The sequence below is a fragment of the Saccharomyces mikatae genome (assembly GCF_947241705.1).
Source record: "Saccharomyces mikatae IFO 1815 strain IFO1815 genome assembly, chromosome: 5".
In the NCBI taxonomy this organism is placed as follows: domain Eukaryota; kingdom Fungi; phylum Ascomycota; class Saccharomycetes; order Saccharomycetales; family Saccharomycetaceae; genus Saccharomyces; species Saccharomyces mikatae.
Genome location: NC_079260.1, coordinates 243,380 through 257,511, shown reverse-complemented (window position 1 = coordinate 257,511; position 14,132 = coordinate 243,380). Strand labels below are relative to the sequence as shown.

General features: G+C 38.8%; 9 protein-coding genes across 9 annotated transcripts; 2 read left to right on the top strand and 7 right to left on the bottom strand.

Annotated features, from left to right (window-relative positions):
• Positions 1 to 207: 207 nt before the first annotated feature.
• MXR1 (peptide-methionine-S-sulfoxide reductase) lies at positions 208 to 762 on the bottom strand (the record flags this gene model as incomplete). Its single annotated transcript, XM_056221877.1, has 1 exon — positions 208 to 762. The coding sequence occupies one exon, from the start codon at positions 760 to 762 to the stop codon at positions 208 to 210; it is 555 nt and encodes a 184-aa protein (XP_056081624.1).
• Positions 763 to 950: 188 nt separating this feature from the next.
• Positions 951 to 3,236, bottom strand: YEN1 (crossover junction endodeoxyribonuclease; the record flags this gene model as incomplete). The annotated part of the gene is made up of 1 exon (XM_056221876.1): positions 951 to 3,236. The coding sequence occupies one exon, from the start codon at positions 3,234 to 3,236 to the stop codon at positions 951 to 953; it is 2,286 nt and encodes a 761-aa protein (XP_056081623.1).
• Positions 3,237 to 3,708: 472 nt separating this feature from the next.
• On the bottom strand, positions 3,709 to 5,910 carry GLN3 (nitrogen-responsive transcriptional regulator GLN3; the record flags this gene model as incomplete). The annotated part of the gene is made up of 1 exon (XM_056221874.1): positions 3,709 to 5,910. One exon carries the CDS (start codon positions 5,908 to 5,910, stop codon positions 3,709 to 3,711), a length of 2,202 nt encoding a protein of 733 aa, XP_056081622.1.
• A 674-nt stretch (positions 5,911 to 6,584) lies between these two features.
• Positions 6,585 to 6,896, bottom strand: SMKI05G1170 (uncharacterized protein; the record flags this gene model as incomplete). The annotated part of the gene is made up of 1 exon (XM_056221873.1): positions 6,585 to 6,896. The coding sequence occupies one exon, from the start codon at positions 6,894 to 6,896 to the stop codon at positions 6,585 to 6,587; it is 312 nt and encodes a 103-aa protein (XP_056081621.1).
• Positions 6,897 to 7,439: 543 nt separating this feature from the next.
• On the top strand, positions 7,440 to 8,816 carry KRE29 (Smc5-Smc6 complex subunit KRE29; the record flags this gene model as incomplete). Its single annotated transcript, XM_056221872.1, has 1 exon — positions 7,440 to 8,816. The coding sequence occupies one exon, from the start codon at positions 7,440 to 7,442 to the stop codon at positions 8,814 to 8,816; it is 1,377 nt and encodes a 458-aa protein (XP_056081620.1).
• A 3-nt stretch (positions 8,817 to 8,819) lies between these two features.
• On the bottom strand, positions 8,820 to 9,785 carry PHM8 (bifunctional nucleotidase/lysophosphatidic acid phosphatase; the record flags this gene model as incomplete). The annotated part of the gene is made up of 1 exon (XM_056221871.1): positions 8,820 to 9,785. One exon carries the CDS (start codon positions 9,783 to 9,785, stop codon positions 8,820 to 8,822), a length of 966 nt encoding a protein of 321 aa, XP_056081619.1.
• A 659-nt stretch (positions 9,786 to 10,444) lies between these two features.
• On the top strand, positions 10,445 to 12,277 carry ARB1 (ATP-binding cassette family ATPase ARB1; the record flags this gene model as incomplete). Its single annotated transcript, XM_056221870.1, has 1 exon — positions 10,445 to 12,277. The coding sequence occupies one exon, from the start codon at positions 10,445 to 10,447 to the stop codon at positions 12,275 to 12,277; it is 1,833 nt and encodes a 610-aa protein (XP_056081618.1).
• A 285-nt stretch (positions 12,278 to 12,562) lies between these two features.
• On the bottom strand, positions 12,563 to 12,997 carry EDC2 (Edc2p; the record flags this gene model as incomplete). Its single annotated transcript, XM_056221869.1, has 1 exon — positions 12,563 to 12,997. The coding sequence occupies one exon, from the start codon at positions 12,995 to 12,997 to the stop codon at positions 12,563 to 12,565; it is 435 nt and encodes a 144-aa protein (XP_056081617.1).
• Positions 12,998 to 13,222: 225 nt separating this feature from the next.
• On the bottom strand, positions 13,223 to 13,789 carry SMKI05G1120 (uncharacterized protein; the record flags this gene model as incomplete). The annotated part of the gene is made up of 1 exon (XM_056221868.1): positions 13,223 to 13,789. One exon carries the CDS (start codon positions 13,787 to 13,789, stop codon positions 13,223 to 13,225), a length of 567 nt encoding a protein of 188 aa, XP_056081616.1.
• Positions 13,790 to 14,132: the final 343 nt, after the last annotated feature.

The following is a 14,132-nucleotide window of genomic DNA, read 5'->3' as shown; positions in this document are numbered from 1 at the left end:
CATCAATATAAATTGCGAAAATAAAAAACGGCTAACGATTCTGTCACAATGTTATAATAATGCATGTGATATTAAGTTACGTTATCGAAAAGATAGATCCTGTACACCTATATATATATATAATAAATTCTTCAACAGTAAATATTTCCATTCATGCACTTGACATTTTAGTTCATAAGTAAAGGCGTATAAATTAAAGATAGGGATCTAAATATCCCTTAGGAAATGAGTAGGGCATGCATAACCTTGTGGATTCTTATCCAGATATAATTGGTGATACTCCTCAGCATCATAAAAGTTCTTAATTGGTTCAATAATTGTGGCAATCTTATTGTCCCATTTTGGTTGCCATTCTGCCTTAATTTTAGCTAATTCCTTTAAATCTGCATCTGAATGAGCAAACAGGCCACTACGATATTGCGTCCCGTGGTCAGGTCCTTGAGAATTAGATGTTGTGGGGTCATGAATTCTAAAAAAAAAATCCGTCAATTCCTTCAAAGTTATTACTTTGGGATTATAGGAAACTTGCAGTACCTCTGCGAAATCTGTGTCACCGCCACAAACCCTTTTATAAGAAACACCATCAGAACTGTCCTTTTTAGATTCTGCTCCATTAGCATAGCCTACTTTACAATCCACTATACGGTCATTTAGGTACTTCCTGTATATGTGTTCTGTGCCCCAAAAGCACCCACATGCCAACGTGATTATTTTGTCCTTCGTTGGATCGAATTTAATGGTTTTGGAAATAAGTGATGACATAGCTAGCTTCTCTTAAGTTACCTTCTGGTACTAAATATTAACCTGTTTAAGTGTATACACAGTATTTAAAAAAATGTGTCCATGTCTACGTTTGTTTTATATATGCCCATGTTTTCACTCATCGCCGCTCCCTCATTTCAGGCGCGGTCAACTGTGGTGGCGGACGTTTCAATACTGAGTCTGTTACTTCATTCAATGCTGCTACTACTGTCACTGTCATAAGCAACAAATCGATTAATTGTTTCTTGGGCGTCTGTGACAAGTTGATCAAGAACAGAGGAATTCTCTCTCTTTAACCGTAGGCCTGTCACGTTTGAAGACAGCATCTTGGGACTTCGAAGATGAACATTGGCTGTGGAGGTTATTAAGTCTGACTTTGAACAGGTTATTGATGGAGGCACATTTTTCTCATCACTACCGATCCTTGACTTTTTAATTGGCGACACTTCCATTACAGTCTTTCCAGCTTCAGTCGGTTCATCCTGAGTAAGATCCCAAAATCTTTTGCTAGGCGAATTATCTAGTATAGTTTGGCTGTTTGTAACCTCGTCAACAAAAATCAATGAATCATCGTTATCATCGTTAAAATCGCTGTGTTTATCCGTGGCGGTTGATACAATGGGGGCTGGTATTTCTTCTAAACTTGTGTCTTCGTCTGTGTCTACAAAAAGTCGCTTCTTTACAGGTTTCAAGATTTGCTTCTTCGATTCATCTAGCTTTTGGATATTCTTAATTGGCGATGCATGCTTTCGTAGGAAATCATCTAAGTTATTCTTCTGCCACGATCCAGTCTTCTTCGTTTTATTCCCTTTTTTTCCCTTTAATACAGTTTGCTGTGTCTCATAATATTGAACTACTAATGGATGGGACTGAGGTATCAAATATTTGGGTAACCAGAGACTGTTGGGGTAATCTATTATATCTGCCTGACGCCGTGTAGGGCTCTTACTTCTGCTTGGAGAATTATTTGATTTCGAAAGGGACTGAGAAGAAATGGGAATTTCAGGCAAGAACGTCGTATACCGGATTTTGAAACATGCAATATGAAATTTATCACCGTCTATATTCACTGTTTTTTCTTCTGTAATTCTCATGTTACCTTTACCTATACTATCAGGTTCGTCATATGACAAAAATTCTCTTAATAAAAACATCTCGTGCATGGTATCATGGAACCATTTATCGAAGTTAGAGATTTGAGGTAATCTCAAACTTTGTAAGAAACATTTTAATCTATTAAAGTTTATCTTTCTGTAATTCCCGTTTCCAGTCATATTTACAAACCTATCGTTGAAAACTTCTTCATCGAAATGTGGTTGGACAATGGGGTGAAAATAATGCATAATTGCCACTGTTGATGGCCAACCTTCAAATGAACCTTGATTCAGTAAACCTGAATAATTTCTCCCAAACAGCTGGACGGAATGATCCTTGCAATATGAATATAACGTTTCTTGAAATGTACTATATCGAGACCTTCTTAAATTCTCTGATTCCGGGTCTTCTATCTTGAAATCTTTGAAAATGTCATAAAACTCCATGGAAAAGTTGGGATTTTTGCATTGGGCCAATTGCAAAGATTTATGTTTACCTAAGCCCTTGATCCCATGGTTATAATCGGCACCCAATAACACACTGAAAAACAAGAGGGATATGCGATCAAATTTCCTTCGTGCTACTTGGTTGATTCTAGATAGATCTACAATAGTAATAAAAGGTTCTTTGCTATCGTAATGTCTACTTGGACTATGGGAAGTTATTGAAGTTGGGCCAAAATCATTGTAAAATTTTGAGTAGTTTCTCAGGATTCGTTCCCCCCCAAAAATAAGGGTATCTGAATCATTACTTAAAACAAAGTCCACAGCCCCAGAAACTTGTAGCCAAACACATTGTGCTTCTCCTTCTCCACATGCTAATACATACGAAATGTTCATCAAGTCCAACAATTGTCGCACAAGGCTAAGAAAACCTGGGACGGATGACGCTGATAGCCCCTGGCAATTGCCATAAATTTTATGATTTTCAATATGCTGTTTCCAATTTGAATAGTACTCTTTTTCATCATCATAATAGGTAGCAATTGATTCCATGTTAAATTTCTTTTTGAAGGAAGGCTTCATGGTTCCGTCAAATACAAGTAAGAATTCCAGGTTCAGACTCAGCAGTTCCTTCAACCGAGATAAAAAGTTTATCACAGCTTTTCCCGTAGATCTGTAGTTCCTGTTACCATGGTGTTCTTGGGTGGTTTCTATATCACTATTCCGAGGTGAACGCATAGGACTTCTTGATCTTGATCTGGATTTCATATCAGAATTCTGAATGAATCCGCATTCAAACAACCATCCATATGCATCAATAGCGATTCTTGGGGGTCTTTTCTGTGATTCATTGAAATCAATGATGAATTTTCTTAACGGTATTCTGGAATCTTGCAAATGTGGTTTCAAAAACTCCCATATTTGTGGGACACCCATTTATTGTGCAGTATTAAGAATTTTACAGGTGAACAATGCACAACAAAACTGTCAATTCATTGGACACAGTTAAAAAACGATTACCAATTTTTCTTTCAAGTATTGATTGAGTGGTTCGATCGTGGTCATTATAAGAAAAAGAAAATAACAATGAAAAAGGCCCTTTAAAAAAAGGAAAGAAATAATGAAAAAATATAACAGCAATAGGTACAATTAGTAAGAAAAGTATCAAAAAATAATTAGACTGATATTACAAATTCCTAATAACATATGACTACATAAAAGTACTACAAATAGAACAACCAGTGTTCAATGCCAATATATTACCATTTCCTTTTTTACAAGTAATTTAATCGCAAAACGAATAATACCAATGCTGATCGTAGTGATCAGAGGTAATAAATAAATAATCTATCAATGCAACCGTTCAGTGATTATTAACATGAGAAATGATGATAGCGATAATACGCGGTCATATACCGAACTTTAACCAATCCAATTCATCTGCAATCGCTGAACTTTCTTTAGAGGATTCCTTTGTGGAGCTATCCTCACTAGATTTTCCCCCTGTACTCACATTTGCTTCATACTTGATAGGTGAAGTGGAATCACTTGTAAGTCTTTGGTTATACTTGTGATTTGAAGTAAACGAATTAGTTTCTGAGTTTTGCAATTGTTGTGATAGCAATGAAGTGTGTGATTTTCTTGAAGAAGGCCTTGAAACACTTGGTGAATCTACAGGAGTGTTGAAAATATCAAAATTAGACTTTTGGGTGACAAAATTTGACGACCTTGAGCTTGTAGAGACGTTACTGCTTGCATTCCAATTTTGTCTGTTTGAATTCGTACCTGAGTTAGGATTCACGTCCACTTGTTGCTGTTCGTGTAATTGCTGCAAGGATGCAGCCATAAATGACGAGGAGTATGAAGCATTACGTGTCATCTTTCTTCTTGGTATATTCATTCCTTGGCGTTGGAAAGAATTGGACATAAGGTTCTGCTGTAAAGGGCTATTTGAGTTGAAGTTTGCCGACGATATAATTCTTGGTGAAGACGCGACACTATTACCTGCACTTATGTTATTTGTTGTGTTCATTAGGTTCATATTCATGTTGAACTGTTGTGAATTTGCACTATTAGGAGAAGGCTTGGGTAAAATCGGAACCACTGACCTGGATGAAGATTTACTAGAGCTCGAGGTGTTAGATGAAGTACTACTTCTCCTTGAAGACCTTCTGAAGTTAGGAGTAACAGTATTCGAATTGTGACGCATTAAGTTATTAGAGTTCAAATTTGCATTGCTTCCTCCATTAAAATTTGCGCTAGTGCTATTATACGATTGGTTGCTCATGAGGACTGGAGAAGGAACCGAATTGAAATTATAGCCTCCTCTATTTACGGTGAGGATATTGTTATTATCATTGATATTATCACTGGTGATTTCTTCGGGTATTACTCTAGATAAAGAGTTCTGTTGCAATGACTTTTTCCTTGATCGTATAGGTTTGGTATTAGAAGCGGATACTGATGTCGAGGCGCTTGAGGGGGCATTCGGGGTATTTTGTGAAATGTTTGAGTCCGTCTGTTTGGCTCTCTTCTTTGAAATCCTTTTCTTGATAACGTCTGATTTTAAAGATAATGGCCTCATGGTACCATGTAATTTTTGGAAAAGACCACACGCATTACAAAGTGTGTTTCCTTCCGGGCTTCTCCTCCAAAGTGGTGTCTTGAAGGTTTTACAGTTAAAACATTGTATCAGAGGTTTTTTACTTTGCACCGATGGTTCCATATTTGACATACTAGAAGACACCGAGGCAGCCCTTTTAAAGTTGGCTAGCGACGTGGATGACATTGGCTTAATAAGCGAGTTCTTCCTTACCGAGTTCGTTGTGTTAGATGAAGATAGCCCCATTGAGTCGCTCTTCTTTAAAAAAGGATGCTGAATATTGTTATTGCTGCTATTATTACTAATAACGTTCATTGCGGATGAAGATGAGTTGTTATTTTGTAACTTGTAGATGTTAAAGGAGTGGTGGGAATGCGGATTAACGTTCGGATTACTACTGCTAGAATTAGTTGGGTGATTGCTGTTGCTGTTGCTGCTGCATGTAGTAGCATTGTATGGAAACAAAGAAGATTTGGGGACACTGTTACCGAGCGAGCCGTGGTTGTATTGCGGTATATCAGATGTAAAACTGTTTGGAGCACTAATAGTCGCGGAACCACTCGAATTACTCGGCGTCATGTTGAATTGGTCCACATTGAAGTCCCAGAGTTGGGCAATTTCACCGTTTTGTTGGTTGGATGCGGCTATGTCGATGGGCTGACTCGTGGCCAGTGAATCAAACATTGCAATATCATCCTCCATATGGTTGGAAACCGGTATATTCTCCTCGATTGTCTTAGTGGTCACACTTGTAGTGGCAGCTGCGGTGAATGGAGACACGAAGTCTGTGAAATATAAATCATCGGGTAGTGCCTCCAGCATAGAGTCGAATGTGCCGCCGTTTAACCCGCTAGTAAATGCCACATCCTCCTCGTTCTCACCAGTGCTACTGCCGCTTTGGCTCCTATTCATACCTGTTTGTCTAGACTCTTCACCACTTCGACCGTGCACGTCCAGATGACTATTCAGCAGGTCGTACAGCTTCGAATTTTTGGGGTCGTCTTGCATTTGTTTTTTGGTGGGAAAAAAGGGGGCCCTGTGCTCTCTCTCGTCTCTCTTTCTTACAAACTATGTTCTGTTGGTTGCTTGACACCTTAACCTTAACCCATCTTTCTCAAACATCTTCCTCTGTCTTGCTAGATGACTCTTTCCTCTCTCTCAGCATTGCCATGTCACTTTCTTTCGGGAACAGGTTTGCCGGGTTACGGCAGCGAAGATTCATGAGTATAATACGCCAAGAACGTCTTAAGGAACAGATAGTAATAGAGTACAAGAAGTGAAGCTTGGAAAGCTGTAGCATGATCAAGAACAAGTGGTGATAATGAACAAGAATAAGCATAAATGGGCTAAATCTGTGGCCAACTCTGGGCCAGCGTCAATCCTATCTTACTGTGCATCCTCGATTTTAATGATGGTAGCAAATATATTCGTCGTAAGCTTGTACAAGTTTAACATGAACTTTGTAATGTTATTCGTACAATCGCTGGTGTGCACTGTGACACTATGCGTTTTGTAAGTTGTAGGTGTCGCTAAGTTCCGGTCTTTGAACAGGACTGATGTGAAGAACTGGCGCCCAAAATCTTTACTGCTGGTGCTGATGATCTATAGTTCATCCAGGAGCCTACAGTACCTCACCGTGCTATCTACACAATGTTTAAAAACCTAACGATTATTCTCATAGCTTATGGTGAAGTACTATTTCTTGGTGGAAACGTTACCTCCCTAGAGTTGTCATCGTTCATCATGATGGTACTTTCATCCGTAGTGGATACCTGGGCCAACCAGCGGGCCGTTACAACCATGGTATCATCTTTGGGTGACCTCGACGAGGAAATTCTTGGATCAACGACGTTCGACTTGAATCCAGGGTACCTTTTGATACTAGCTGTATCTCTTCGGCGTCGTTTGTTTTGATCATGCGAAAGAGAATTCAGGTGACGAACTTTAAAGACTATGACACCAATATATTGGCATTGCCTTTGCTGCTCGTTCATTGATTAATTACCGAAGATTGGTCTGCAGAAAATCTGTCAATGAACATATCTGCTGACTCGCTTACAATAATGATCATTAGCGGGTTGACGTCCGTTGGGATATCGTACTGTTCCGGTTGGTGTGTCCGTGTTACTTCTTTACGACGTATTCTATGGTCTGAGCTTTGAATGACCTACACATGGCCTTGATCGGACTGGTGTTCTTTGACGCTCCAAGAAACTTATTGTCTTTTCTTCCATCTTTCTAGGTCTTTTGTCTGGCGTCCTTTATGTTGTGGCTAAACAGAAAAAGACACAGCAGCAGGAAGTTCCAGCGTTCACTGTTGAGAAACGATATCTTCTTCAAATTGATCGCTTGTCGAAGCTAAAATACCTTTATATCTTTTTATATGTAGGTTTTCTTTTTACTTGTTTTTGGTTCTACCTCTTTCCATTCCATGTATAACATGCCAGCATCGCATCGTCCCATAAAATAGAACTTCCGGAAATAGGAACAACGAAATGATAAAATAGTATTAGATGAACAGCAGACCAAGTTTGGAAATGGGAAGCTTGGACTCATCCTTAAATGAAGAGTTAGAAATTGTCCCAGATTCACAAATTTCAGGGTTTGATTCTCCCTTGATACCGACGGGTGCAGGCAGTAGCTTCCGCGATGACGATGACGATGACGATGAGAAGGTGCAACCCAACTTTATCAGCGATACTGAGAATGACACTCTTGAAAGTGACGAAGAGTTCTCGAGCCTAGAAGACAGTGATCTAATTCTCCCTAATGTCAAGGTAAAGTCTAGCGATAATTTCGACCCAATCTTAAAGAGAAAAGCTTTAAACAATAATGAAAGAGAAACGATTTTGAAGATACCTAGGAAAATAATCGATTATGTCCCATTGAAGAATTTCAATTTAGGTGACAGTTTCGATAGTATGATTACTACCAGGGTGACAAAACTAAGAGATTTAGAAAAGGAAATATTGGACTCACCTAGCGGGAGCACAGGTATAGTGACCACCAGTAATACTGCGGCCAAGAGTGAGTTACAAAAAAGCATAAAGTGTGGCGGAATTATCCCTGAAAAATATTTAGATGTGGTCACCAAGGAAACTATATCCGATAAATACAAAGATTGGTATTTCATCTCTGAAAACTGTCATTTTGAGGAGTTGATGGACTTAGAAATGAAAGATATGGATTATTCATTCTTGTTCGGTAGTAATACATGCAAAGGGAACGTTCCTGAATTTCTTCGCTTGAAATGTCCCAATATCACAAACTTACTAGTCTTATTTGGTGTCAACGAAGAAAAATGTTTCTCACTAAGAATTAACTACGAGAAAAAAGAAAATGCCAAACACGATAATTTATGCACAATTTATCCCACTGACAAAATGCTCAAGTTTTTAATGTACTACTACAGTGCTGATGGAGATGTTAGGGAGGTTTTTCTGAAAGCTTTCATCTGTTTAATTTTGGACAGAAATGTTTTTAACGCCATGGGATTGGACCACAATATGTGCCTTAAGGTTTTGGAACTATTTGATCATACAGAGTTCATAAACTCATATTTTGAGATTGTGTGCAAGGACGATTTTTTTTTACATTATAGACTACTACAAATCTTCCCCAATATACAAACCGCCTTACTTGGGAGACTCTTTAACAAAGAACGATGCCGAATTAGTACTATAGAGCAGAATATAATCAATGAATTTAATGAAATGTTTGACTATAAAAACTATAAGAATTTGCTGTATTTCATTTTGATGATGTACGGTTCGAAACATACTCCTTTTGGACCCAAATCCCAAGTAACAGAATATTTCAAAGACTGCATATTGGATATCTCAAATGAAACAACAAATGACGTTGAAATTTCTATTTTGAAAGGTATATTAAACTTGTTTTCTAAAATCAGATGACGCTTATGACGATTGAACGTTGATCTGTTGTTTTGACCAATTGACTGTTTCTCCTTCCTCTTCGATCTCTTCCATTTCCTTTATGGCAATAGCTGAATGATGGAAAGCATTATCGCCCATTATCAATGGGATCTCAAGGATATCTTTCAATATGGAAAACTGCTGCCTATTTCTATGGTCCTTAGTGATAATATTCTCGGAGTCATACTGGTAGTCTTCTATTAAATGGATAACATGACCCATCCCCATACCTAAGGCTGACTCCACGTTACTCTCGTTGTCGTCGATGAACCAAGCATTCGAGAAACTCGATAACCCGCTCTGTAACCTCGCCATCTCGAAAAATTTAGGATCAGGTTTGCAAATGAACTCTTCCTCAATGGGTTTTTCGTAATGGCAATAAGTTATGCCGTCAAACAGATCGGCAATACCTAATATTCTCACACACCTAATTGCGTGGTTTTTGTATGAGTTTGTAAACAGCCATAGTTTATCAAATCTGCCAAGCTTTTTCTTTTTTAATTTTATCAACAGCTCCCTTAATTTCCAATCAGGTTTTAGATAGTCTTGCAGAGGTAAAGAATCATCAATGAACGTGTTATATTGTAAGATATCATCAATTTGTCTATTCTTTATGAGACCTTTCACAGACAATCCATATTCTTCATAATATGATTCAATCAAGCGCTCTGCCTCTTCACTATCAAAACCCAATTCGTATTTGAAGAAATTCGACAATGATCGTTGCATGAGCAATTGTACTTTTGTAGATTTTCTGTACAAGGTGTTGTCGATATCAAAGAAGAACACTTTTCGAGCAGGATCTTCATCTGGAAATTTTGGAGGATCTACCTCGAAGTTGATTTGGGAGCCTAGGTGTGTTAAACTTTGCAGATGCTCCTGGTTTAATCTTATCTGCTTTTTGATTTGATTTCTATAGATTTCTTTGTAATCTTTAGCGAAAGTCATGATTACAAGCGTATATAATATATGCAAACGTGTGTGATCTCTACCTTACATCTCCTTTTAGTCCTATGTTAGATTTCCCCTGTAAACATACATATATATATATACTTCTATACGTAATTAGATACATTTTAGATGTACGTATGTACATTATATGCACATCCTCTAATAATGAGCCATTTCATTATTTGCGGCAAATACGGAAAAACCCGCAGAAACGATCGTACAAACTAAAAATTCTTGGCTTGTACGGTAAGCACGCTGATACCCCCCTTTTTCTTAATATCTCCGCCGATGACCGTCGCTTTTTATTTCTTGACTTTTCTGGAAAAGAAAACATCTACATCACCTTTGACGTTAGAGTCATTAAAGACGAAATAATTTACCCTGTTATCACTTTAGACGTTTTATAAAAAGAAAGGTGAGGGGAGGCCGATGAAAAAAATAAAAAAAAATTTTCTTTTTCCCTTCGTTCATCTCATCTCAACTAATGGCTTTTGCTTTGACGTAGTTTTAGTAACTTGGTAGTGATCCTCTTCAAAAAATTGCTGTATTTAATATGTGGGCGATTGTGTAGTTTTTTCTTCTTTCTTCTTATCTCATTTCTTGATAAATTAACTTACTTTCCTAAATATACAAATAAAAACCTGATAGAACTAAAAATGCCACCAGTATCTGCATCAAAGGCTAAGAGAGATGCCAAGAAGGCTGAAAGAGACGCTAAGAAAGCTGCAGCCGGTAAAACCATTAGAAAACTGGGTAGAAAGAAGGAGGCTACTGTTGAAGAATCAGAGGTAGAGGCTGCCGCTAGGGAAATTAAGATGATGAAGCTACAGCAAGATAAAGATGGTCTTTCAGATCGTGTCGTCACCGGTGTTTTGAGTTCATTGGAGACTTCCCGTGATATCAAATTATCATCCGTTTCCTTACTATTCCATGGTAAAGTTTTGATTCAAGACTCTGGGTTAGAATTAAATTATGGACGTAGGTACGGTCTTCTGGGAGAAAATGGTTGTGGTAAGTCCACGTTTTTGAAAGCTCTTGCTACTAGAGAATATCCTATTCCTGAGCACATTGATATTTATTTATTGGACGAACCTGCAGAACCAAGTGAGTTATCGGCCTTGGATTATGTCGTCACTGAAGCTCAAAACGAATTGAAAAGAATAGAGGACTTAGTCGAAAAGACCATTTTGGAGGATGGTCCTGAATCCGAGTTACTGGAACCCTTATATGAAAGAATGGATTCTTTGGATCCTGATACTTTTGAATCTAGAGCTGCTATCATTTTGATCGGTTTGGGTTTCAACAAGAAAACCATTTTGAAGAAAACTAAGGATATGTCTGGTGGATGGAAAATGCGTGTTGCCTTGGCAAAGGCTCTTTTCGTTAAGCCCACTCTGTTATTGTTGGATGACCCTACTGCACATCTGGATTTGGAAGCTTGTGTCTGGTTGGAAGAATACTTGAAGAGATTTGATAGAACCTTGGTTTTGGTGTCTCATTCTCAAGATTTCTTGAACGGTGTCTGTACCAACATGATTGACATGAGAGCTCAAAAATTAACCGCTTACGGTGGTAATTACGATTCCTATCACAAGACTAGATCAGAATTGGAGACCAATCAAATGAAACAATACAGTAAACAACAAGAAGAAATTCAACATATTAAAAAATTTATTGCATCTGCTGGTACTTATGCTAACCTGGTGAAACAAGCTAAATCTAGACAAAAAATTCTGGACAAGATGGAAGCAGACGGTTTAGTCCAACCTGTTGTTCCCGACAAGGTTTTCTCATTTAGATTCCCACAAGTTGAAAGATTGCCACCACCAGTTTTAGCATTCGATGATATCTCATTTCATTATGAGAGCAACCCATCTGAGAACTTGTACGAACATTTGAATTTCGGTGTTGATATGGATTCACGTATTGCCCTAGTCGGACCCAATGGTGTTGGTAAATCTACATTATTGAAGATCATGACTGGTGAACTGACTCCACAATCTGGTCGTGTTTCCAGACACACTCACGTCAAGTTAGGTGTCTATTCGCAACATTCTCAAGATCAACTGGACTTGACAAAATCTGCTTTAGAATTTGTTCGTGACAAGTACTCTAATATTTCACAAGATTTCCAATTCTGGAGAGGCCAACTAGGTCGTTATGGGCTAACCGGAGAAGGCCAAACTGTCCAAATGGCCACGTTATCGGAAGGTCAACGTTCTCGTGTTGTCTTTGCCCTGTTAGCTTTGGAACAACCAAACGTCCTATTATTGGATGAACCTACCAATGGTTTAGATATTCCAACCATTGACTCCTTGGCCGACGCCATTAATGAATTCAACGGTGGTGTCGTTGTCGTTTCGCATGATTTCAGATTATTAGACAAGATTGCCCAAGATATTTTCGTTGTGGAGGACAAGACCGCCACCAGATGGGACGGATCTATTTTGCAATATAAGAACAAATTGGCCAAGAACGTTGTTTTATAATTGTGAAGCTGTTTTGTCTCGCGCGCGTTTTTACTTCCCCTTTATGTATTTTAATAGTAGTATCTTATATATCTAATCAATCAATAAAGAATATCACTGGAAAACAGAAAAGAAGAGATAACAACTTCTTTACGTGAAAGAAAGTGGGGGTGAGTGTAAAAATGTATATAAATGCTTATGCTCTATTTATAAATAAACCGACCAAAGAACCCAAAAAAAAAAATGAGAGAGCCCGCCCGCTCAAATACAGGAAAGTAGAAATAAATGCACAATAACAGCTTGCTACTAAACAAAACTAGGCTTAGGTAACGCTGCTTCATGTGGGATATCTGTTGTGAAGGAAGCGCCAGCAAATACTGTATGGGCCACTGCATGCGGTTTTGCGTCAATCGATGCCCCGGTGTTCTGGTGGTGTCTTGATTTTTTCTTCTTGTTTTTGCTCGATTTTTTTTTAGGGGCCTTATCACAAAGGAAGGAGTCTATGTTGACGGTGACCATCGTCGCTCCCTCATCTCCGCGTCTTGTCCTGGAAGTGCCTTTCCTAGGTTCACAACGTTGCTTCGTAGACCTTCCGAAGTTTGGTTTCTCGCCGTTGGGCAGATTTTGCGCCGGTGGAACTGATATCTGAGGCATGCTGGGACGTATGTACTCCATAGTGGGGGGTAGATTTTTCTTTGTGAAGATCTTAGCCTTAGAAGAATGTTTTGTATCGGAAATCATTTTCAGAGAAATTTAAAATTGATTATATAAAAACGTTTTTGTTTGTGAGTGTCTAACGTGGTACGTAATGATTCTACTTGACATATATTAGGTAAATGAATGGATTTCTTAAGATCGTTGCTTTATAAGTACGAGCATGAACTCAATAAAAAGAAACGTGGGGAATATAGTAGAATAAAAAAGGGGGGCTGATTATCTTTCCGCGCAGACTATCGTACCGCGCGATTAGAGCAGCCCGTCCAGAAAATCCTGGTCTGTTTCTAGTTCTTCCGGTAGATCGGCCGAACAAGGACCGATGTTCTCATCGGCGTGACTTTGCTCACCTTCTACGGTAGACGGAACGACCACTGCTTCCGGTACAGCCGCTGTTGTTATGGAAGCTGCGTTCTGTCTTCCAAGCCAATGATTGAGTTCAGCGGCACCCATATGCTTGAGGTCCTTGACTTTCAAAGCGTCAGTATTAGTAGTGCTACTGGCCGCAGGACTGTTGCAGTCCTCCTGGAGGCGCTTTCTGAGTACATCCTTTAGTACCTCGTTTACCTCCGCGCTGGTCGCTGAGTTGAGTGGGTCCTCGAAAACCGGGTCCTCATAGTACCTGTCTTCGTTTGACTTCAGATCAGGATGTTCCTGATCTTGGTCTTGCTCTTTCTCCTCCATGGCGGCTTTCTCCTCCTCCTTTTGACGGTTCAATACCCGGTACTTTCTATCACTGGGTGTGGCATGTTTCCTTTTTAGTTTCTGTTTGTCCTGAAACTTTTTTCTATTGTCCTTCTTTAAGCTGAATGCATCCATTGCTTCTTTTTATATTAATACAATTGCTTTCGCATGATTTAATGAAATAGTAGTGACTGCAGTCACATCAGCTCATCTCTCCTTTACGTATCATCAGATCACATCTTTCCTACCCCTTCACCCACACACCTGCTTATAGCCTTCAGTCCGGGTATTCGTTTATTGCGCCTTTCCAAAATAGGGCGCAGATTGATCCATTTGGGGTTTAAGCTTTCCTCCTGGTTGCCTTATCGGGACATATTCTCTTAAAGCGTTTTCTTTACCCATTTAGTAACTCTTCAAAACACAATATAATATTGCAGAACACGCATTTACTGTAAACTTCACTTGTACTAGAAGTAGC